The 23,493-nt window shown below is 29.2% G+C and overlaps 1 protein-coding gene across 2 annotated transcripts in view; it reads right to left on the bottom strand.

Moving 5' to 3' along the window:
- Positions 1 to 23,493, bottom strand: part of LOC142223245 (scavenger receptor class B member 1) — a 51,713-nt gene that overhangs the window by 19,226 nt on the left and 8,994 nt on the right. The window contains exon 1 of one of the 2 annotated variants that reach the window (XM_075293106.1): positions 8,606 to 9,131. The exons of the other annotated variant lie outside the window; for it this stretch is intronic. Within the exon in view, the coding sequence (XP_075149221.1) occupies positions 8,606 to 8,822 (217 nt within the window). The 5' untranslated portion in view covers positions 8,823 to 9,131. Of the gene's footprint in view, positions 1 to 8,605; positions 9,132 to 23,493 lie in introns of those variants that run through there. 2 annotated transcript variants of the gene reach the window in all.

Raw genomic sequence — 23,493 nt, 5'->3', positions numbered from 1 at the left:
GTGCATTGTGAGACGTGTGTGAGTGTGTGTAGGGGGCGTCTTATTTCTCTTTTACGTCACCACAGATTTGCGGCCTTAGAGTTTACACTTCTTATGAGTGTCAATGCAAGCACATGAATACTCACTGAAAACATAAACACAATTACTCATGCATACTTCTCATTATAAGTAAATATTTTAAGGGTTGGTATTCCTCATTTCATTGAGAAAATCGATGTATTTATTGTCAATGGTAAAGTAATTACCCATTCGAGATGAGTTTAATATGTAATTGAGTTTGTGCCTTAAATCTTTTGTTTTGCTTTCAATTTGGTTCCTGATAATGGGAGGGGATATTTTGTTTGGTATCGGAATCCGCTTTTGAAAATAAAATACAAATGGAAAAATAAAGTAATTTATGAAAAGTAATTTATATTGTATTGTAATGCCGTATTAAAGTAAAGCAAAAATTATTATTGCTTATACAAATAATCCCAAATTAATTATATTTTAATCAAATCTCACAAAATTACATTCAAATGTTCCAATTGTTAATTTATAATATGAGACTAGTGCGTACTATTTAAAATTTGATTAGAATAGTTAAATATTATTCTAAATCATAAATATGTTCACTTAATGAAGTGGACTTAAAAAAAGTATTGTCATTTGCATTTCAACCTACGTGGTGTAGCCACTCGGCTGTTAAATAAACGTGATTGAAACGTGTTTTTTAACCATCTCGTATGAAGCATGAACCTGTGTATAAAGTGTGTTTGTGTCGAGAGTCGAGCGCCAAATAACCATCATTTGTTTGCGATATATTCACACTTAAAAGAATGCAATGAAGAACAGGTTCTATAGACGAATACTTTTCCCATAAAAATGTCTCTTTTTGATTGAGTGACCAATAATTTCAATATTTTTTGGTTTTATTTTTGAACACACATTTTTGTCGCGTACCTAATGGGGGGGTTGGCCATATTATTGGGAATAAATTTTGTTTCAATGGCAGTTTATCATTAGTATCAGTAACTTCTATAAGTGGTTGCAGAGGTTAGTATACTGTAGCACCCTATAAAGGACAAAACCAAATGGTAGTCGTTTTTTTTTTTTCAACGTAAGACCCTCTAAAACCTACACGTAGAGAAGGAATATGATCGCCTCAAACATGTTTCAGGAGCAAACTTTTATTTTTGCATGGAGAACATGGAACATTTTAACCGCAAATATTTTTATGAAATCAGATACATAATTTTCAAGAAAATAATATGGTTGCGGCAAACATGTTACATGTTCCCCATCCTAAAATAATATTTTGCTCTTGAAACAGGTTTGAGGTGGTCATATTCCTTCCCTGGGTGTATCCACCAACTTAGCAGCTCGAAATGATGTTTTTCTTAAAGTAAAGTACATGCTTTCTTTTGAGCCATAATTGGCTTACCAAAATACATTTTTTTCAGATTTACCTCCGGGGAATTTATGAATATACATATTTGCCAAAAACGCAAAGTGTGATATAAAACTTTAACTTGATTTTCTTATAAAATGAAGCAAATGTCACGTCGAATTAAAGTCAGTGCGGTTTAAGTCTCGATTCAGTAGATAGTTTTACATATGATTAATTTTTATTTTATCACATAAGTCTGTATTGATAAGAGTAAGAAAAACAGTGTTTACAAAATAAATTTTTATTTAACTTAGGGTGAACGTGTAAGAATCAGATCAATGGGTTGGAAAAAATAAAAAATAATTTTTTAATTAACCCTTTGACTACCGATGTCCACTTAGGAGGACATTCGAAAACCACACCAAACTCTATTTCACCAGTTATTTTCGATTTATTTCTCGGTGTTAGTTTAAAGTAGAAATAAATATTTTCCATATTGGAGAGCACTAAAATGCATTTTTATAAAAATTTTTTAAAATAAACGAAAAATACGAAATTTTGAGACAATTTTTCTATTGTACGTCTCTAGTAAATGGACATTCATACAAAAACTATAGCTGATATAATTTCGGATTCTTTTTTGTATATTTTCTCACACTTTGATAGATATTATAGGCTAAAGCGCGATCATATTCGTAAGGGCATTTGGTCACAATTCAGGAATCAAGTTTTCAGAACAAACTCATATAGCTCGTGAACTAATTGAGGTAGGCCCTCAAAATCACATTTTTTTTCTACATGCTGTTAGTACAAGTAAAAAAAGAAAAGTTAAAGTTTTTAATATTAGGTGTATTTCGGTAGTGATAGGGTTAGCTGAGATATTGTATCTTTGGATTAAAGATTATCATTTGATTTAGTTTTTTTTTTAATTAAGAAAATATTTTTACTTTGAAGAATCTGTTATAATTTGGAATTTTTAACCAATTTTTTTTTGCGCATTTAGATCTTTCTTGATATATTGCAAAACGAGAACGCAAATTCGATAAATGAGATCTGTATCCTAATTTTAAATCTAAAGTGTCTAGATTCAAAGCTATATAGTTCCCTAAAATATGTCTTTATTTAAAAAGTGGCATCTGTGGCATCGGAGTCATAACTAAAATCCTTAAGGGAAGTTCTAAGTCTTTGAATTCAAGTAAACTTTTTTTGTTACTCATTAAAGAAAATCAACTATATAATAAACCGTTTATGTCATCTACTTATCTTATTCGAATATATTTGATTAAAAGCAATAGTATAGCAATGAATATTGATTAATGCAACAATTAATTGTTATTTTAATGCACTTTTAAAAAATTTTGCAATTCTAATGGAACTATAAAAAGAAATAGTTTGAGAACCGGTCCAATTTGACAATAAATCTGATTTTGTATGTTAATATGTTATATTATGTGATATAATTTTATTTAAAATGATAATTAAAAAAAAATTATCATTGTCTTCAAAAGGTTATCATCCCACTTTCCATATTAGGTCTTACTTATAAAACAAAATCAACTATATAATAAACCGTTTATGTCCTCTACTTATCCTATTCGAATATATTTGATTAAAAGCAATTGAAAACCAATGAATATTGAGTAGTACAAAAATTAATTGTTAATTGTCAATTCTAATGGTACTATGAAAAGAAATAATTTGAGAACCTGTCCAATTACTTTCAGTCCAATAACAATAAATCTAATTGTATATGTTAATATTGATTATGAGCTTCAAAAGGTCATAATCAAACTTTCCATATTAGGTCTGTTCGAATACTTTTCAATTAAGTACTTGCGAGACAGTTAGAATGGGCTTCATTCTTTGCTAAAATTAGAAAAAATTACCAATTGCCTTCTAGTAAAAATAATTTATTTATAATATTTATGAAAAAAAAACTCATCTTTAGTGTAATTACATATTACCTCTAGCAAGTATTTACTAAAGAAAAAAACTATTGTCTGTTGTTCGCATAAAGTCGCGACAGACTAAAGAAAGATAGAAAAATTAGCGGCTAATTTGACTGAAGGAAATGTTATTTTTCAAAATTCAACCAGCCCATTAATAAACATACAAAAATTTTACACAGCACAAAAGGAAAAAAAAAACAACACCGTTGATGTTTAAATAGCATGAAAATAAACTTTTTTATTTAATTATATAATCATATCCCTTAAAGCTTACTTGTATTAATTTTCATTTAATTACTTTAAAAATCTTTGTTTAGTTTATTGTTATGTAGGAATTTTTGGAATTAATGATATAAATTTACCGATCATCATCTTACTAAATTCTTGTCATATTTACAAATATTTAAGCCTACGCACTCGCTTTGAATTTGGTTAATATTGCGCTACTATAAAACTTTGATTGTCAGTCAATCAAAAATCACTTGTCGTAATAATCGATGGTAATTTTCTACATTTTGAATTGCTAGCAATTGCAATTAAGTTTGCAAAAAAAACCTCTCTTTAGACCTTTCATAAAGCAAGACAATATATCAAATACATAAAGCTTTTTTTTGTGGTGTGATGAGGTGTTGAGTGTAGATTCTGCCCGGCATTATGCTGTTAGGTTTGTTAAGTTTTTCTAATGACTTAACGGCAACAAACCATAAAAATATTCTCTTATTCGAAGTGTTTCACTGTCTTAATCTACAGTGGCCAAACAAATTACATGCATGACTTTTTTTTCTTGTTTTTAGCTTCGATTTTGCTTGTTTTTTTGATCTTGCAAAATTCAACAAATGACCGTTTCGGTGATTTTATCTCTCTGACCAAATCGATTTGTTTCTAGAAATAAATGTGTTTTTTTATTTTTGTTTTGAGATTTTTATTTTTCCTTTGTTGGCCAAAAGTGTAGAAAAATGTAGTAAAGCAAACCACCAAAACAAAACCGGCAAAATTTTATAAATCCATAAGAAAAAATTATGCACATGTTAAAGATTATCAACAACACTTAAAGTATTTTATACAAAAAAAGAACTGAAAATCTTTCTAGAAACTTGTGATTACGAATTTTATTATAATTCGAGAAGCCAAAGTTTGTTTATGTTTGCCATAAAATGAATGGACATATTTGGCCAAATATTAAAACAGGTTTTAGTTATACCAATATTACAAATATGGACAACCACTAAATTCAATTAAATACTTCGAACAGTTATTTATGCAACCATATTTGTTAGAATATTGTTTAAGTATTAATTCATCTCCAATTGCATTACATCGAACTAAAACGAATTAAAAGCTACATTTTTTGTGAGACAAAACGTCAACTTGAATTTATTGTAACCATGAACTTGACTTTGCATTAAAGAACCAAACAAACAAAGAAGAATGCGAATAATAAAATATTATCAAAAACGGTTAAATATATTTGAATGAACGTGCTTTTTATATGGAAGCAAGAACATAAAAGAATAGATTAAAAATAATATTGCTTAACAATATTTGTAAATAATATAAAAAAATGTTTAACTATAAAGAATCTGATCGAATAAAATATTAATAAAGAATTATATTTACGACCTGAGGAAAGCCGTCATTGCCGGTAAATAATGAAAATTATACCTGACTTTGATACATTCGTTATCATTCTGTAATCAATAGTTACGAATGGTACGTCAAACATTTAAATGTTGTCAATAATACTGGATAAATTTCTGAGAAATTCAGTGGTAGTATAAAATTCCTTTTTGGTGATGTAAAAGTGGAATCGGAAAGTGTTTTAATAAATGACTCATTTTTCGTACTTGATTTATTTATGATGTTATTTTATCAGTCCAATATGACCTCCATGACAAAATTTTCTATATTAAAATTTCCTCGAGTCGCTAGATAATTTTTCAATATAACTTATAATAATATTTCTTCAGTATATGTTATTAAAGAAATTGTGATTTAGCGTGCTTACCGTGAGTTAGATGATGTCAGGGTTTATACTCTTTTAAATTGAATTGGATACATCGTCTTTCTGTTTTATCTAAACTCTGTCTGGTACACAGAAAAAATTTTCATGATTAAAAGTCTTAATTGAGTTTTAAAAAATATTCAATTAAAAATTTCTTAATTGACTTTCAATTGATACTATCATTTCTGTGATTAAAGACATTCCAATTAAAAATTTAATTGGATCAATTAATTTCGTGATTGAATCAGAAAAAAATTGTTGTGTGTAGTTATCAGTAGTAAAAGAAAATAGACATTTTCTGGATTTACATTAATAGAGTATTGAGAATTATTGCCAATTAAAATAATATGCCATTGTGAAATATTACCAAACCATACACGGTAATAAATGATGAAAAGCTTAACCATTAGATTTCATTTGCAATCAGTTTGCAGGACCACCAATTGTCTTTATTACAAATTCGGCTAGTTCATTTATTTAGTAAGTTATAGCTTAATTGTTTATTGTTAAGCCTGTATCAGTAATTAACACATATATAGACATATATGCTATTTTATTGCAGAAGCAATAAAAATGTTTATGTTCCAATATATATTTTAATTTTATTGGGAATGCCATAGTCTTGTGTCGTTCCGGAACGAACTAGTTCCAATGAACGGTTCACTAAAAGGAACGATTGTCACTAGTTCCATCTCTTTCGTCCTCATCGTTCCTTTTGTAATTTAGTTTTATGTTCAACTTACGCTCCATAGTTCCGCGGATCGCAATTTGATTTTTTGACTTTTGTTTGAGCTATATGACAATTTATTCATTTTGGCGCGTATGTATATTAAATCATTGATTGGTATGCCGCTATTCAATAGAATCAATAGTTCCATTTGAGGCTCTTCACAATACACAAAAAATCTTAATTTCTTGCAATGACTTTAGTTACTTCTTTAAATTTTCCATTCATTACTTTTTCTTCCCATATTTCTATAAACTATTTTAAGTAATTTTACTCAATTTTTAATATTTTTTGTATCTTTCATTTGACCACGAACTTCGTTGCACAAAGTAAACAATGTCATCTCTGCCTTTAGTAGATGACAGTGATGACAAATATAAAAAGCTGGAACGAAAAGGAACGATTTGAAGGAACTAGTTCCTTTGTACAAAAGGAACGACGAGTCCGAATCACTATGGTGAACGATTTTGCCCAAGACTAGAATGCAATTCACAATAATATAACATTGCGACCAGAGAATGAAGCTGACCCATTCCTTTTGGCGGCGGCTGAATTCTCTGATTGACGGCTTCATTCTGTTATTGACATACATTTGACATTATGTATAGAGTGATCAAAACCAGTCGACTGGTTTATCTCCCATTTTCCGTGGACCGGTAGAAGCAGTATATTAATAAACAACAGCTCCAGCTGATCCTTTGCTATTAAAATGTAGCAGAAAATATTTTCTAGCCATAATAAAGTACAAAAATAACTGGTATGTTCTAGAAACAATTAATGTGATTTTTTTAACATTTTCAAAATGCTACGAAAACAAAATTCCAATACTATAAAAAATAAACATTTCAAAAGTAATTATTAAAATTTATTAAAACATAAATCATATATCAGAGATCCCACAATTTAATTCATTTTCATTAATTGCTTTAGCCATTTTTCACTATCCAAATAAGAATACATTGCTCTGTCAATCTAATTCAAATAATTTAAATATAAAATTACCTGATTTATTTATTTCAATACTTGATTTAAAGATTAATACCCACATTACTGGCAATCTAACCTACTGCTATATTTTATTGTTTAATTCGCAAAAATAAGAAAGGTGTTTCGATGCTTGATTTTATGTTTGCACAAATTATTATTCAAATCGATTGTTTTTATACCTAATATAAATTAAATTAAAACAATACTATATATGACTGAAACAGCCGTTAGTTATGCTAGCCAAAGTACAATATCGAGAAAAATCCGTAATCCAATTTGCGTAAAAAAACTGGATTTTTGTTATAACATGATGACTCGTCGTAACTCCTTGTATAACATTAGGGCGATTTTAATCTGTATTCGTTAGTATAAATTTTGTTTTGTTTGGTTTCGTTGTTTTTGGTTATTATTTTTTTTAAATTTTATGACAAAAACATTTCTTTCTTTGGATGTCTCGTTGTGATTTTATTGAGCAAATTTTGCAAGTATTTATTTAACTCTTTTTGATTTTGTTTTAGCCCAGTATGTCAAATAGAAATTATAAATATCACAAAATATATGAATGAAAATATGTATTAACAAAATAAATATGTGTTGGGGAACGGCCTTATTATGCATTGGCAACAAATCTAATGGTTTCAGCTTTACGAGATTTTACAAAATCAAGAAAAAATCTCGTAAATATTTTTTGTTTTTCTCAAGAATATACTAATATCGTAATCGAGAGAATATACTATTATAGGAAAAATCCAAATTATCTTTATGTTCTGAAATCAACATATTTTGAGATTTTCTTAATTTTTGTTTAAAATTTTGAATATTAATGTTAAAAATATTTCAATAAACATTGTAACTTTACAAACGCCCTATTTTGCAATTTTCTTATTTCAAAATTCGTCTACATTTTTTAATCAATATTTCACTTTTCGTTTAACATTTTAAATTAATAATATTTAAATATTTCGTTAAACTTTGCAACGGCACAAAAGAAAATTCTAATGGGAAATTTCCATAATTTGAATTAAAAAGAAAAACATTGTATTCTATGTTTTCAAAATCGCGTATTTTATGCAAAGAATTTACGGAAATAATATACTTCTTTCAAAGTCATGATGAATTTTCCTGATTAGTACCCAATAATGAAGAAATGATATCTTTTTAACAACAATCTTGTTGACAAAAAAAATCGTAACAAAACATTCAGTTATTGTATGTTATGACGATTGTTGATGCCATGTGCTTCCATTTTTGTCATACTAAACAATAAACTAAATATTTTAAAATTCATTTTAAATTGGGGATGATGTTGTTGCTTCAACAATTTTCCAAAACCTCACGTTATTCTGTATTGAGTTTACCCAGAAATTAAAAAAAAAACGAGGCCATAATACAATTTGGGAAGCATGATATAAATATGCGGAATTGGTCTAGTAAACTTTGGGTTTTAGAACATTTCACTTGTACTAGATTTTAATTTATGTCGTATACATATTTCTATTGTTTGTTTAATTGATTTTTGGGAACATTTTAGTTTCCGTTTTGCTGTTTGTTTAAATTAGTGACACACTTACATTTTGGTGATCTTGCACTGTTTGCATTGCTCCGCTCATTAAAAAACGAATTTAAAATGCCAGAGGTGTTGACTGAACGTCTTGGATTGAGACTTTTACGCTTATCGCTATTTTCCATGTGCAAATGGTGGTTATTATGATTGGTGGTCACGGTATCTTCATCTTCAGCGTTTACCACACTATAGCGTCGAGCGAAGATTTTTGCAAATTCTTTCATTTTGTTAAGATAACAAACATATAAACACTTATTTTTCTTTTTATCTAATCAAAAAAATCTTGTAAATATGAATTTCAGTTCTTTTTTGTAATTTCTTCTTGCTTCTTAATTTTTGTTTTATTTTTATTAAAATTTCTTATTATTCTTGTTGGCGGTCGATATGTTTTGTAGACTTAGTAGACATTTATTTTTAATTAGATGCACTTGTTGTTTCTATAGCTTAAAATTCTAGTTTTATTGTTATCAATTGATTTCAACCGAAATGTCGTCTGTTCGCTAGCGTTGCTCGCTAATGAATGAACCCCTAGAAGTAACCCCAACTGACCAAGTAAGAAATAAATTTATCTTTATCTTATGTCGAAGTCAGACTTCACCATATACGCAGCAAGCAGCAGCATTACACAAACACTAAGCCAGAGATGCGATTATAAAACCCAACGCTAAGAACTGTGGAAATCGCAACGCCCTCCTAACACAACACCCATACCATTTTATATGAGTGTGTCTCGTTCACATGTATTCGCATTGGAGCTTGAACTCACAAACACACATCATTCTCATACGTTTGCATTAAGATGTAGGAATCAGCCAAAGTGACGACATTTACGTATCATCATCGATTGATCGTGTTTACGTTGTTGTCAGTTTAGCGGTATGACAATAGCGGTATGTTTACGTTTCTTTTATACTTGCCACACATACACATATGAAATTACTTGCTCAAGAATTCACCTGGCACACACACATGCAAAGAACTAACGCAATGTATGAAATACCCCAAGTAAACAAAAACAATCCCGGATATATATGAGTCAGTTCTCGTATAATATACAATATGAAATTTGTCGTTCAACTAGGTTAGGTTAGGTTATGTGGCAGCCCGATGTATCAGGCTCACTTAGACTATTCAGTCCATTGTGATACCACAGTGATGAACTTCTCTCTTATCACTGAGTGCTGCCCGATTCCATGTTAAGCTCAATGACAAGGGACCTCCTTTTTATAGCCGAGTCCGAACGGCGTTCCACATTCCAGTGAAACCACTTAGAGAAGCTTTGAAACCCTCAGAAATGTCACCAGCATTACTGAGGTGGGATAATCCACCACTGAAAAACTTTTTGGTGTTCGGTCGTAGCAGGAATCGAACCCACGACCTTGTGTATGCAAGGCGGGCATGCTAACCATTGCACCACGGTGGCTCCGTTCAACTAAGTGAGTTATGATTTATTCAACTGGTCAAAAAATCTATTGCAATAGGTGTGTCTCTATGACCTTAACCATACCCTAAGTAACACGTTAACATATTGATTTCGTACTACAGAGTGGCTGATATGTATTGCCAGCACCTGCAGGATGCTGTCATTTCTAAACCGCTTGTCTGATCTATTGCATTTAAATCGAATTCGAGTGTGATAGTTGTGATTGCTTTATATTTAACTGGAAAACCACAAGTGGTTATCGTTAGAGCCCTCCAGCATTTAAATATGAATAAATCTTTTGTTTCTCGTACCATTGCCCGCTGCTTTGGTACTAATGTTGCGTCGAATCCAAGTGTACGAAAAAAAAGGTAACAATACCAACAATATCTCGAAAATGAAGGTCGGATCGAAATCCAAAACTTACTCGCCAGCTTAACATATTGCCAGAATGGATACAAAACCTATTAAAAAATGAGCTTGGACTAATGCCATTAAAGTTCCAAAAAGTGCAAGAGCTCTCCGATGCACAAAGACTGGAGAGAGGTAAAGAGTTGCTTTGCTTGCATTTGGTTTTCTCCGATAAGAAGGCCCTCCAAATTGAGATGGTTATTGTGTGGGCTACTGTAACTAGGGTTGCCAGATTCAAATGGTCTATCGTCTGGAATTTTGGAAAAAGTTGGCTGGATTTAAAAAAAAAACTGGATTTCATAAATCCCCAAATATGAGGAATAAAACTATTTATTAAAATATTTAAATAAATAATAAAATCACAACAAAACATTTACAATTCAGTCTTTTTATAAACACAAATAAAATAAAGTAAATATAATTAAATTAAAAAAATGAGAACATACTTTTAATTCAATCTTTTCTTACAAACTAAATTTACAGAAAAAGACAAAATAGGTTTAATGCAGTTCTTATATATAATAATATCGCACCTATTAAACAAAAGGGTAGTAACTCTAAATTTTTTATTATTCAGTAAAGACAATAAACTGTAGTAAAAAAGTATTAACTCTGAAGACAAGAAGAGACATAACGGCATTTTTAATGAAAGAAAAAGTAAAAAATGGAAGAATTCTACAGTGTGTATCGTTTTTTAATGAAAAGTGAAAATTTCAAAATTTTGAGTTACTACGCTTTCTCTGTGTGTGTGTAATTGAGTGCTGATTAAAAGTAATTAACACTCAAAAATCTCCTTATTGAAAATGAAAAAGATAAATAACTAAACGTATAATCTTTTCTATTGAAATATTATTTCAAGAGTATATTTAGCTGAAAATATTATTGAACAGCTTGTAACTGGATATGGCATAGAAAATCTGGAAATTCCAGCCCATTCCAGTCCATCAGGTAACCCTAACTGTTCAACCGTTGACTCTACACACAAGAAAATATTTTTTGTCTTCAATCACGAAATTGATTGATCCAATTAAATTAAAACTTTAATTGGAAAATTTTCCGTGAAATTTTTTTCTGTGTACGACCTTTCTAATTTTTTCAAATTTGGAAAATTCAACTTCTTAATTTTTTTGGACTTGGGGTCGATTTTTTTGTGCGAACCTCTGAATGGGGATTGTAATCAGTATCAAAAAGTTTACTTTTCGATGTTGCAACTTTTCGAAAAGCCACTTTCCACGTTTTTCACAATTTGGTAAAAATCGACTTTTTAAAATTTTGAGTGCGGTTAAACCGGACAAACCACAAAATTTTCTTGTCTGTCTTTTTCAAAAATATTACGTTTCAAAAATATTACGTTATAGTGTTGTAATTATATTTGAAAAATTACGAGATATTTAATAAGAGTATAATTCTTGAGTAAAACGTAATAAATTTCCAACCAATTTGAACGTGAATTTTGTTAGCACATGGTTTAAAGAGATATCGATTGGCTAAGTTGTTGTTATGGGAAAATCCCCTTGATCAGTTGCAATAGTTGTAATTATCTTTAACCCATTAACGTCCAAAATGAAACTGCCGGACAAAAATTGATTGTATGGTTTTATTAATTCAGTAACGACTAAATAAAAAAAAATTGATATTATCTGCGAAGAATTCTAGATTTTAGATCACTTGGTACACATAAAACTATTGAAAGTATTTAAACGAAAGTTATCCGAATCAATAACAAGAATAGAACGCACTGACGGGTAGCACATAGTTGTTTGACTTTAAACAGCTGTCCTCATATGGGGACAGAGAGCGGTAATGGGTTAAACTGTCATCATTTCAAAATAAAATGGCTGCCAATGTACTAAACATTAAGGCCACATTGGACAAATATTAAAAAACTGTTATAAAATTCTATACCTGAAAAATATTCATAGTAATTAACCTTTACAGAACGATCTATTTTTTCGATCATATCGAACAAATTGTAACATATTTCTTGTCCAGTGGGAATCTACATTGTCTTTATAAAATTTGTCAAAGATTTTCAAAAATGTTACGTTATAGTGGTTGTAATTGAAATTACGAGATACGAATTAAATTCTTAAACAAGATTATTAAATTAAACGTAGCAACGATATCAAACTTACTAATTTGAACTTATAAAATATTGTCTTCACTTTGTTAGCACATAGATTAAAGAGATTCGAAATGGCTAAGTCATTGTTATGGGAAAATCACCCATAATGATTTGACGTTAATCATTTTTTATTGGATGTTGGTGAGAAGGTAGTTGTTAATTAGTTTATGATCGGTGCATTATTATTTTTAAGTATAAAATGATAATATTGTTATTTTGCTTACATCAAGACTCGAATAAAATTAAAAGATTAGAAATTTAAAAGAAATGTATTCTAAAGAAACTGAAATGTTTTTTTTTTTTGACGCCAAAAAAGTACTGTGATCCCGATTCAGTGTTTTGGATGTGAATTACAAAAATGTGTGATATTGTGACAAATGAATAATTCTCAATTTTTCTAGAATGAATTTAGCATTTTTTTCGACAAAAGTTTAACTTATTTCAAAAAAAATGTACTAATTCTTACCTTGTTTTTAACTTATTTTAAAAATAAATTTAAGTTGCCTATTAAAAATATGAAAAAGGTGAGTTATAAAAAATTGAATTAAAAGAACGTCCCGTGTAGTTAAAATAAAGAAAATCTTTGGAAACACATTTTTGTAAGTGATTTTAAAGTTGTGCCTTAGAAGCACTTCCAATTTTTTTTGCTGGGATATAAATATTTATAAATATTTAAAAAAAAAATCCAATGAAAAGAGATGATATCGGAGATTTCTTGACGTAATCAGTTGCACAATATGGAACAGATGTAATCTTATTTTTTCATTCAAAACTTTCCATAATTATTTAAAAATTAAAATATTTAAATAAAATGTATAGTATAGTACCACTTCCTAAAACATATGCTAAATTTTCTCTTGATAATTAAATAAATCAATGAAATGCATTTACAAATTCTTTCTCCTAAAGAATTTTTTAGCGTCAAATGAAAACTTCGTTTTGCCTCAATAAAAAAGAAAAGTCCTCTTTAAATGTAATTTAAGAACTAAAAACGTGCTGCCAAAAGCCATTGTACGGAAATTGTCCAAAACACCGTCAGATTACATTTTTACACCTCCAAACTCGTTTTTCAACAGTCAAGGCAAAAAAGGTCATATCGAGCAAAAGCATGGATTCTTCCACACATATTTGTCATTTGAAGCAAGTTGTCAACTCGTGTCAACTGCCTTGTATTTTTCGAGCAGATTTAGTATTAAAACCTGTCCTCATGTGGGTTCTACTTGCATTTAAATGAATACCTTCTTAATTACATTATTAAAATTAATACAATCGGTCAGTAAGCTATACGGTGCTTGCTGACACCCTAATCATTCCGAAAATGCAAAAGAATTATATTAATTCAAACGTAAATTACATTATTTAAAAATTTCTATCGATTACCTTATTAAATTAAAAAAATAGATTTAAAACTTATTTCAAATTAAGTGGGTACTACTTCTGGTACCTCCCTTCATAATGATGCCTGATGTCTTCAAAATAAAAATTTAGAATACACAGAAAAAAGTCCGGAGTTAAACTAACGCTAAATTTAACTTATTTTTATTACAAAACAAAAAGTAATTTGTTTGTTGTTAAATTTTATTATTTTTTGAGATATTTTCCGCAACCCAATGACCCCCAACTTTTTCCAAGTATGTGTCCACCACAGAGATGGACTGTATCAAACTTTTTTAGGTAAATGTAGAAAAAGTAACAAAAGTAGCAAACTCAAAATACTATAGTCGCGTCAGCTAGGCAGCGAATTCGATGATATGCAAGACGATTGTATGTGCGAAGAAGTTTCAGTTCTTAGGAATGTTCACAATTTTCGGTTTCAGTCCCCACCTTTTCCCTATTGGCTTTTGCACGAGTACAGGGTAACCGTGGATTTTAACGTCCTTACTTAGCTTTAAGTTCAGTGTCCTGTCCAATATAACCCCAAGGTATTTTGCACACTCACCAACGGGAATTTCGATACCACCTAAGAAAATAGGCTTGACCGTGAGAAAACTTTCACAAATTTCTGCAAAAACTCACAGCGAATGCTGTCAAACTAAATTAAAAAATGTTCAGGATTTCTTCTATTCGAAATTAGGGTTTTTTACAGTAGGTTTACGACTTTTGCGACATACGTATTACACCGTCGCAAAAGTCTGTGACAGGCCAACCCTGGTCCACCATTTTATGAACTAAACTTGGGTATAAAGTTCAATGACCGTACACATAAGTTCAATATGAACTAAAGCATAAAAACATTTCATACGATTCCCGAAAATATTAAGTATGAACTAATGTACACACAAAAAAAATTTTTTTTTCTTCAATCACGGAATTAATTGATCCAATTAATATTTAATTGAAATGTCTTCAATCACAGAAATGATAGTATCAATTAAAAAATTAATTGAAAGTCAATAAAAAATTAATTGATCCAAATAAAAAATTAATTTTTTTAATTGATTTTTGTTTCAATTAAAACACTTGTTCAATCAATTTTTTTTAAACACAATTAAGACTTTAATTGGAAATTTTTTTCGTGAATTCTGTGTATGGTCAAAACTGTCATGATTTGGCACCGATGATTTCTTTCTTATCTTTTAGTTTTTTTTCTACTAATAGAGGGTGCACGAAGTATAATAGTTTACATTTTTTGTAACCTTTTTTCCTTTTACCATACAAAGATGACATACTATTGCTACGAATTGTGCCTATATCAGAGCGAATGTTATACATTTGTCTCTGGATGTAGTTTTGTTTTGGATTCTAACTTTTATGACAAGGCTACCACGTAGTAAAACATATATTTTCATTTGTTGATATTTGTCCTAATTCATTACGAATTGTTTTACAAATTGAACGAAACCTGTCGCATGCGACAATGTCAAATAAGCCTTTCTGCATTTTTATGCCAGTTAATGGTTGTTATTTACGATTTGCCCACCATTAATTTCAATTTCTGTTCTCGTTGAGACAAACAAATTTTGAAATTTCACCATATTTTAATGTTTTTCAAAAACAAAAACTCCCTTTTCGCTGCCATACTCTCTCCTTTAGACAAATATCGAATGGCTCATTAGCGACCTTCATAACAAAATATCTTTAATGTATTAATAAACTTGTTTTATTATTTTTGTTTATACCTAAATTTGCTTTGCCGGCATTACTCAGCACAATTTGTCGTTTTTCTCACATAAAATTCGAATTTGGGAATTTCACAAAAAAAAAAAACAAACATCACTTATAACGTTTTACTGTTCTTACGATTTGTTTTTGCATTTGCATTTTTTTGGTGGGGGTCCGTTCCATTCGTAGCCACCAAAACTACCCAATATAGCTACTAAATATTATCAGAAAGTCAAATGTCCTTCATCACGTGCAGAAGAAATTTCTAGAAAATCTCTGCTTACCCAAAAGCAAAGTCACTACACTCTACCAAAACAACCAGATATGCTTAAGGCATTATTCTCGTTTATTTTTTGTATTTTGCCAAACATTTCAAGTGGCTACATCCAAATTACTGCTGATATTGGAACGTTCCATTCCAACGACGGTGACTATATAACCAGTTTTCTTGCAATTAAATTGTTCGAGACTCTTTAGCTCTGCCGTAGACACCATCAAGCTATTTCTACATACGCAACATTCAATAATAGAATTCCATTGATGGTTTTTTTTTCGGAAATTTGACTTAAACATGTAAACATTTGAATTATATGTGAATTTACAAGTGTCTGGCAGTTCTATTGAAACCAAAGGCAATTAAATCGGAAACGGAATCTGATGAAAGTGTTATATATGTAAATATTGCTTTTCGAATTACAAAGTGGACAAACAGTTGGTTTTAAATTTTGTGTAAATAATGACCATTTGCAGTAATATTCGTTTATTGGAAAACCATAAACTGCTCTTTGATTTATTGATTTAGTGAATAAGCAAGATATGGTTTATGTGGAAACTTACTAATAACAAATGCATCCATTGATTAAAAATTCATATTGGTTTCTGACCAGAGATAACCAAAAATATAAATGAATGCACTCCCCTATAACAATAACTTCATTTTGGAAAGCTTCGATATTGGCAAACTTCAATTCATTGTCAGAGGTGAATTTTCTTGTCGCACTGATACTTGATTTGTATCTTCAATTCAATTTTGAACACCCTTTAAACATGAGAACGTAGATTACATTCAGTTATAGTTAATCCAGCAAAAAATTTTAGATGAGCTTTAAATTTTTCTCCAAAATATGCTAAAATGGCACGTTGCGCACAAAGAAGAAATGCTGTAGTATCGAACGAAATTACACTGCAAAAAACTGTGTAACTAATATGAATGATTATGCAACCTAAATTTTAAGACACGGAAATTTCACAATATTAAGTACAAATTTCTCTAAAATAAGTAATTATATTTCAATAAAAAAAGTGTATAATCAACATTTTTCACATTAAATTAGGAAATTTGTATCCCGTTAAAATCGTATGTCTTTTAAGTAAGAAAAAATGTCATTAAAGTAAAGAAAAACATTTTTGACACCATCTTTGAAGACACCATCTTTAAGTTGATGCATATCTTTAGATTTAAGATAAAAACGCTTCGAATATAGGCTAAGAGTTATTTGGATTGTTTTGCATTTTTAGCTTAAGTTTCTTTTTTTGGAATTGAGAATTAGTAAAATATTTTAGTTAAAATTTTCTAAAATAAACCTACATTTTCTTCCATAGTGCCTTCATATTTTTTTATTGGGGTTCACGTAAACGAGTGTACGCCTCCGAGAACACTTGTCACGACAATTTTTACTCAAATCAATTAATTTTAATCAAAATTATTTTGTTGATTTTTTTAGCTAATATTTACATCCTTTGTAAAGGTTATTCGCAGTGACCGTCAGTTGAGACATTCACTGAAAGAACACGTTTCTTTTGTGAGCAATGGAATTTTATACAAGGAACACTTAAACAACAGTGAACCCTTCAGGAAGAAAAAGTTTGGTTAATTTTAGAAGATTTTAATTTTTTTTAGAAATGTTTAACTAAACAAACGCTGACATCAATCTGATATTACAAAAATAAGTAATTGTTTTTCGACAAATTCAAGAGCATTTATCAGACATAAATGATTTTTTTTCACTTGTTAAAGAAAATTTTGTAGTTTGAAGGAAAAAATTGCAGTTCAAAATTGCAAGAATATATTTAGTGCCATACGAAGTTCAAGCTGGGCGCATTATTGATAAAATTTACAGATTTTAAGAAATTCTGAACTACTTCATGGGAAACACGAATTTTATAAATCTCTATGCTTCATTTGAGTATATTTATTTAGTTAATTTAACTAACGTAACGTTAATTTAACTAATTATTATTGGGGTAAAGGAATCTTTCTTCAAACATAATAATTCCATGAACTAAAATAAAGTTAAATAAGCTTTAGTGAAATACACCGAAAAAAAGTGAACTGTTTTATAGGAAGAATGAACTACCTCGCACGAAAATTTAACCAAATTTTACTCCACATTTTGAGATTTCCACAAAGCGTTGTTAAAACCAGGAAATTTTAATGCCATCTTGTACTTTTTAACTGCATCATCTCAGAGAAGAAAAAATTAACTAAAAGTAAAGAAGAAAATCATTGGCGCCAAATCATGACCATATTAACCATACAGTAGTTCATTCTTGCTATTTTTGGGAATCGTACGAAAATCTTGTTCTGCTTTAGTTCATATTGAACTTATGTGTGCGGTCATTGAACTTTATACTCACGTTTAGTTCATTCAAAATTTTTGAAACATACTTAAAAAAAACAAGATTTAAGCTGTGGAAAATTTCGATAAAAATAATAAAATTTAACTACAAGCAAATAAATTTTTTCCAATAAAAATAAGTTACATTTAGAGTTAGTTTAATTACGGAATTTTTTTCCTTTGACGCCAAAAAAAAAAAACTTAGAGATAATCATCCTAAATTCGGTTGTACATATTTGTTCTTTAAAAAAAATAAATTATAAAGGAAAATTTCGTTTGTCTAAAATTTCGTTCCAGGGGAAAGAATTTTTTCTTCGAGTTTGGCTAATTCCGGAAAAATTATTAATGGTTTAATATGTAGTAAGTGCTTTATTTATTTAAATTACATAAAATGAATATTTTATTCAATTAATGAAATAGATTTGTTTACGCTTGGCGAAGTACTTAAATAGTAATGATTTCAGAACACTTCCTATATTTGTTTTGCTGGGTAATATTTCGGTTGACCAGATCTTAACTCGTAGCACTTTTTATTGGAGTACAAAGCTTAAATGTGTAAATTGGATATATGAGTCCATATGCCGCCATACAAACCAATATTTTATTTTTATAATTCTGTGATATTAATTGTGAGAAAAACTAAGTTAAAAATGTTTCTAACAAATCACAATGATTTGACGTTGCTTGGCCGCTATGTGTTTAATCAGTTTCGAATTACTTCCATGTTTTGTGGCAATTTGTGTGATTTTAAAACTTGCTTTATTAGCTACAGACACTAATTCGTTTGCAAGGCTGTATACATAATTTCCTTGTATTGCCAGTTAGTTAGCTATATTGTATATATCTTGGAGCAAACATATATATTCCATTATTACATGGTAAATTGGCGGAATGTTCTGGAACGGTAATACTAAAAAATACTATTAAAATAATCTAATCGTTCAATAATGTCATGTTATTATAAGTGGGCTAACAATTTATAGATTCCAAATAATCTAATTATACAATTAGATTATTTTTCTCCATAAGGAGTTAGCATAAAGGGCCCATAAGGAGTTAGCATAAAGGGCCCAAAATTGAGTTATCTCTCCTAGCCAGATCTATACTAAAGGCTGTGGAAAGGTTCATTCGCCCGAACCGAAACATGTACAGTACAGGCGTGTATTGATTGGTATCTGGCGTTTTCTTTTCAATGGCTCTATTAACCATGTTCCTTAATCTATATCTGTCCATAAAGCTCGAAAAATAATTGTATAATTAGATATAATGCATTTGGACGTCAATTGCCTGTTTCGGTATCAGGCTAACATGTAATATGATTCCAAATAATTTGTTTTGGAGTCAAAATAATAAGTAATGAGGATTTATTGAATAAACAAAACAAAATTGTATATAAGAAATGAAAAATTACATAAATAATTTCTACACTGAAAAAAATTAATTCAATATTAAAGATTACGCAACCTAAATTTTAGGATGCGCAATGTACAAAATATTAGGGACAAATTTCTTTAAAATAACGAAATTTTAATTAAAATAAGGTTTATAATCTTTGCTTCAAAAAAACATTTTTTTTTCATTAAATTTAGGACACAAATTTTGAAAATTTGCGACACTCCGTTAAAGTCGCAAGGCAAATTTTCCTTACAATAAAAAAACACATTTTTGATTAAAGAAATCATCCTTAAATTAAAAGAAATATTAAATCTTTAGATTTAAGATGAAAACGCTTCAAATATAGGCTAAGACTTATTTTAAGGATCCAGCATCTTTGGTTAAAACAGTTTTTACTTTGAAGTATCCGTTATAGTTTGGATTTTTAAACTGGAATATGTTTGTACGTGAATAGCATTATTAATATACCGCGACAAAAGAATGAAAACTCCATGAATAAGATCTGTATCCTAATTTACATTTTATTGACCCTACATTTAAAGCGAGATAGGTCGCTCAAAAATGTCTTTATTTTAAAGAAGTCCCATCTTTGGCTCGGAATCAATACCAAAATCTTTAAGGGAAGGTCAAAATCTTTGGATCAAAGTAAATTTTTTTGAGTGTATCATTAATTTTTCGATGTCTGAACTTGTCACACAATGTTAACCATAACTTAGTAAATTTCTAAATGCAGACTTGCCTTCAAGTACAAATTATGATACGCTTCATGTAAAAAGTTTCTTCAAAATAAAGTATTGAAGGACATAGGAGATGTTTGAATGTTTGGAATACATTTTAGTTTTATGATCAAAATACAAAAAGAGTCATCGAAGTTAAGGACAATTTCAATAGTATTGAAGATTTGTTTTGAGATGTTCTAGGACAAGTTGAGCTCTGTTCAGCAGAATGTTCTAATATTTAAAGATAGCCAACTAAATGAAAAGTTTTTCGGCTTCAGTGTTCTTTTTTCAACAATTTTATTCAGTCTAAACATCGTCATGTTATTAAAAACAAAAATCATTGTGATCTGCCGTTTCAAGATGCAAAAAGTTCAATGACTTTCAAAATCTTTTTTAAACAAAATCCGATCGAAAGGCAACTGTTGTAGATACTAATCGAGAAGATTCACTTTCAAATCCATAAAGATATGAAATAAACGAAGATAAAAAAATGACAAATTATATGTCATTTATATTTAAATTTTGTTTTTATTTCTAAAAAAACACAAATATATACTTATCAATGGGAGAAAAACAAAACAAAGTATGATGTATTTCAAATCGAAAGAAGTCATCGTATCATATTAAGAATATCATAATGTCTATAATTAATAATTAGTTTTAAGACAAGGAATATTTATTAAAACAAAAATATAAATCAGATACATAATTTTTGAGAAAATAACATGGTTGCGTCAAACATGTTAAATTTTCCCCCGTCCAAAAATAAAATTTAGCTATTAAAAGTAGGATTTATTTTACTTTTTCATTTAAACGACTGTGTGAAAATGAACCCTAATTGATGGGAAATTAAACATGTGGCCAAATACAATGGCGAATGGGGACTGAAACCAATTATTGTGAATTGGCTAGACCTATAATTCTATACGATAATGTGGTCTGGTGTTTAGTACTTCAGAAATTCAAATGAAGGTCAGGTCTGAGTTATCACTGTTGTCGGAAAAGAAGAACGGAAATAGTAGGGCTGCCACTGAAATGCAGGGCTGCCACTAAAATTTCAAGAGAAATCGTCACTTTTTCCGAAGAAATCGTCATAATCGTCACATTCATTTTAAAAATCGTAAAAAAAACTGCAATGTAAATAATATTAAAATCTAATTTTCTTCTAAATAAATAAAATTTTGACAAAATTTTCTATAGAAATGAAATTTTGACAACTTTTCCTGTAGAAATAAAATTTTAACAAAATTTTCTATAAATTCAATATAAAACATTTCTCTCGAATAAAACAAAATTTTTGTATATACTAATCACAAAAATTTTATCAGAAATTTCAAAATATATTTTTTTTAATTTGGTAGATTTTTGGTAAAATTTTCTGTAAATTTTGATGGATTATTTTTGGCAGGAGTGGTAACTGTGATACTAAAACTTGTAATTTCTCTATCTGACAACTGTCAAATGCATTCTCACTTTTGCTGACTCCAAGCGTGTAAACGAACTGCTTCTAGACAAAAATTTTGAACGGAGCTAATATTGTCATTTTTGGGGCAAAAATCGGAAAATCTGTATTTGCTATTTTTTGAGTAAAAAATTGTCAAACATTGGCAGCCCTGGTCAGATGTAATACCGTCATAACACCTGTTTGAGAATTTGCTTCAGTGGAAGCTTTGTAATATATTCTGAAAGGAAAAGCTGTTTACCTTAGAGAAGGAATGAATTTAAACCCAATATTTGATTCCTGCATAAAAATCAAAGTAACCATTTTCATCTCATATATATATACAATGTATTAAAACTATCCCAATGTAAACATTACAAACACTTTTTAGTTTGTAATACATTGTTGATAAATTTCAAAAATAGTTTAGGCCCATTTTAGTTCATTGACTTTTAACTAGGAGGTTTGGTATAAAGTTATACCAGATATCTTTTGTTCTGAGTTATCTGACATTGCAAGACCCTTAGCTTGTAATGAATGTATGATCGGCTTTTAATGTTTAATTAGAGGTGTACCTAATTATATATAATCAAAGAAGTAGAGCTATTAATCACCATTACTGGAAATGTATATTAAACATTGTAGTATTGTAGTTGTTATTAACTTAGTGTATCTTTAGATGCAATTTTGCAAAAAAAAAAAAAAAATAACAATTAGAAAGGGATGCCGCCAAACGATATTGAAATGTTTCCCTTACATAACGGATGTAAATATACATAGAAGCATATGTATGTACACATATTTGCCCATTAATGTTTCTGTATCTCTTCCTCCTCTTTGGAGTAAGACGGCTTACAAATTATCAAAGAAAAAATTAAAATTGATAAACTACGTGGCAATGAACTTGGATCATGTTCAACTAGCATACATGACTTTGGGAAATTTTCTTATCACACTTTGGAGTTTAATATTTTAAAAGTTTCCTGGTGGATTTAATAATGCAAAGAGACAATATTTACTAAAATTTCAAATGATGTGTTGAGACATTTTGACAGAAAATGTTGGCGATTTCTGTTCCCAAACCTTAGATTTATATTATAAAATATCATAAATGACAAAGCTGCAAGTAAGGTTTCCGAGGTTTTATTTTGGCAGTTACCACATACAAAAAATCTGATTCAATCACGAAATTAATTGATCCAATTCATTTTTTAATTGAAATGTCTTTAATCACAGAAATGATAGTATAAATTGAAAGTCAATTACAAAAAAATTAATTGATTCAATTAAAAAAACTAATTTATACTACTAATTTGTGTTTTAATTAAAAAATTTGTTGAATCGATTAAATTTTTATATTGAATATTTTTTAAAACTCAATTAAGATTTTAATTGGAAAAATCTTCGTGAAATTTTTTTCTGTGAGTGCAACGTATGCCAATAAACACTTATTGGCAAAATCTCGCATTTTAAAAATTCAACCTGGCGATAAAGTTTGTGGCATATACAGTACCAAAGGAAAACAGCCCCATTACTACTACAATGCATTCGTATTTGGCACGTGTATATTTTATTAATCGCAAATACACACATCGATTAACACTTCTAAACCAATTATATTCTTATCAATGCAATGTTATTAAAATCTAGCATGCTTTAATTAT

The sequence above is a fragment of the Haematobia irritans genome, chromosome 2 (genome assembly GCF_050003625.1).
Source record: "Haematobia irritans isolate KBUSLIRL chromosome 2, ASM5000362v1, whole genome shotgun sequence".
In the NCBI taxonomy this organism is placed as follows: Eukaryota; Metazoa; Arthropoda; class Insecta; order Diptera; family Muscidae; genus Haematobia; species Haematobia irritans.
This window is presented reverse-complemented; position numbering and strand designations above follow the sequence as displayed.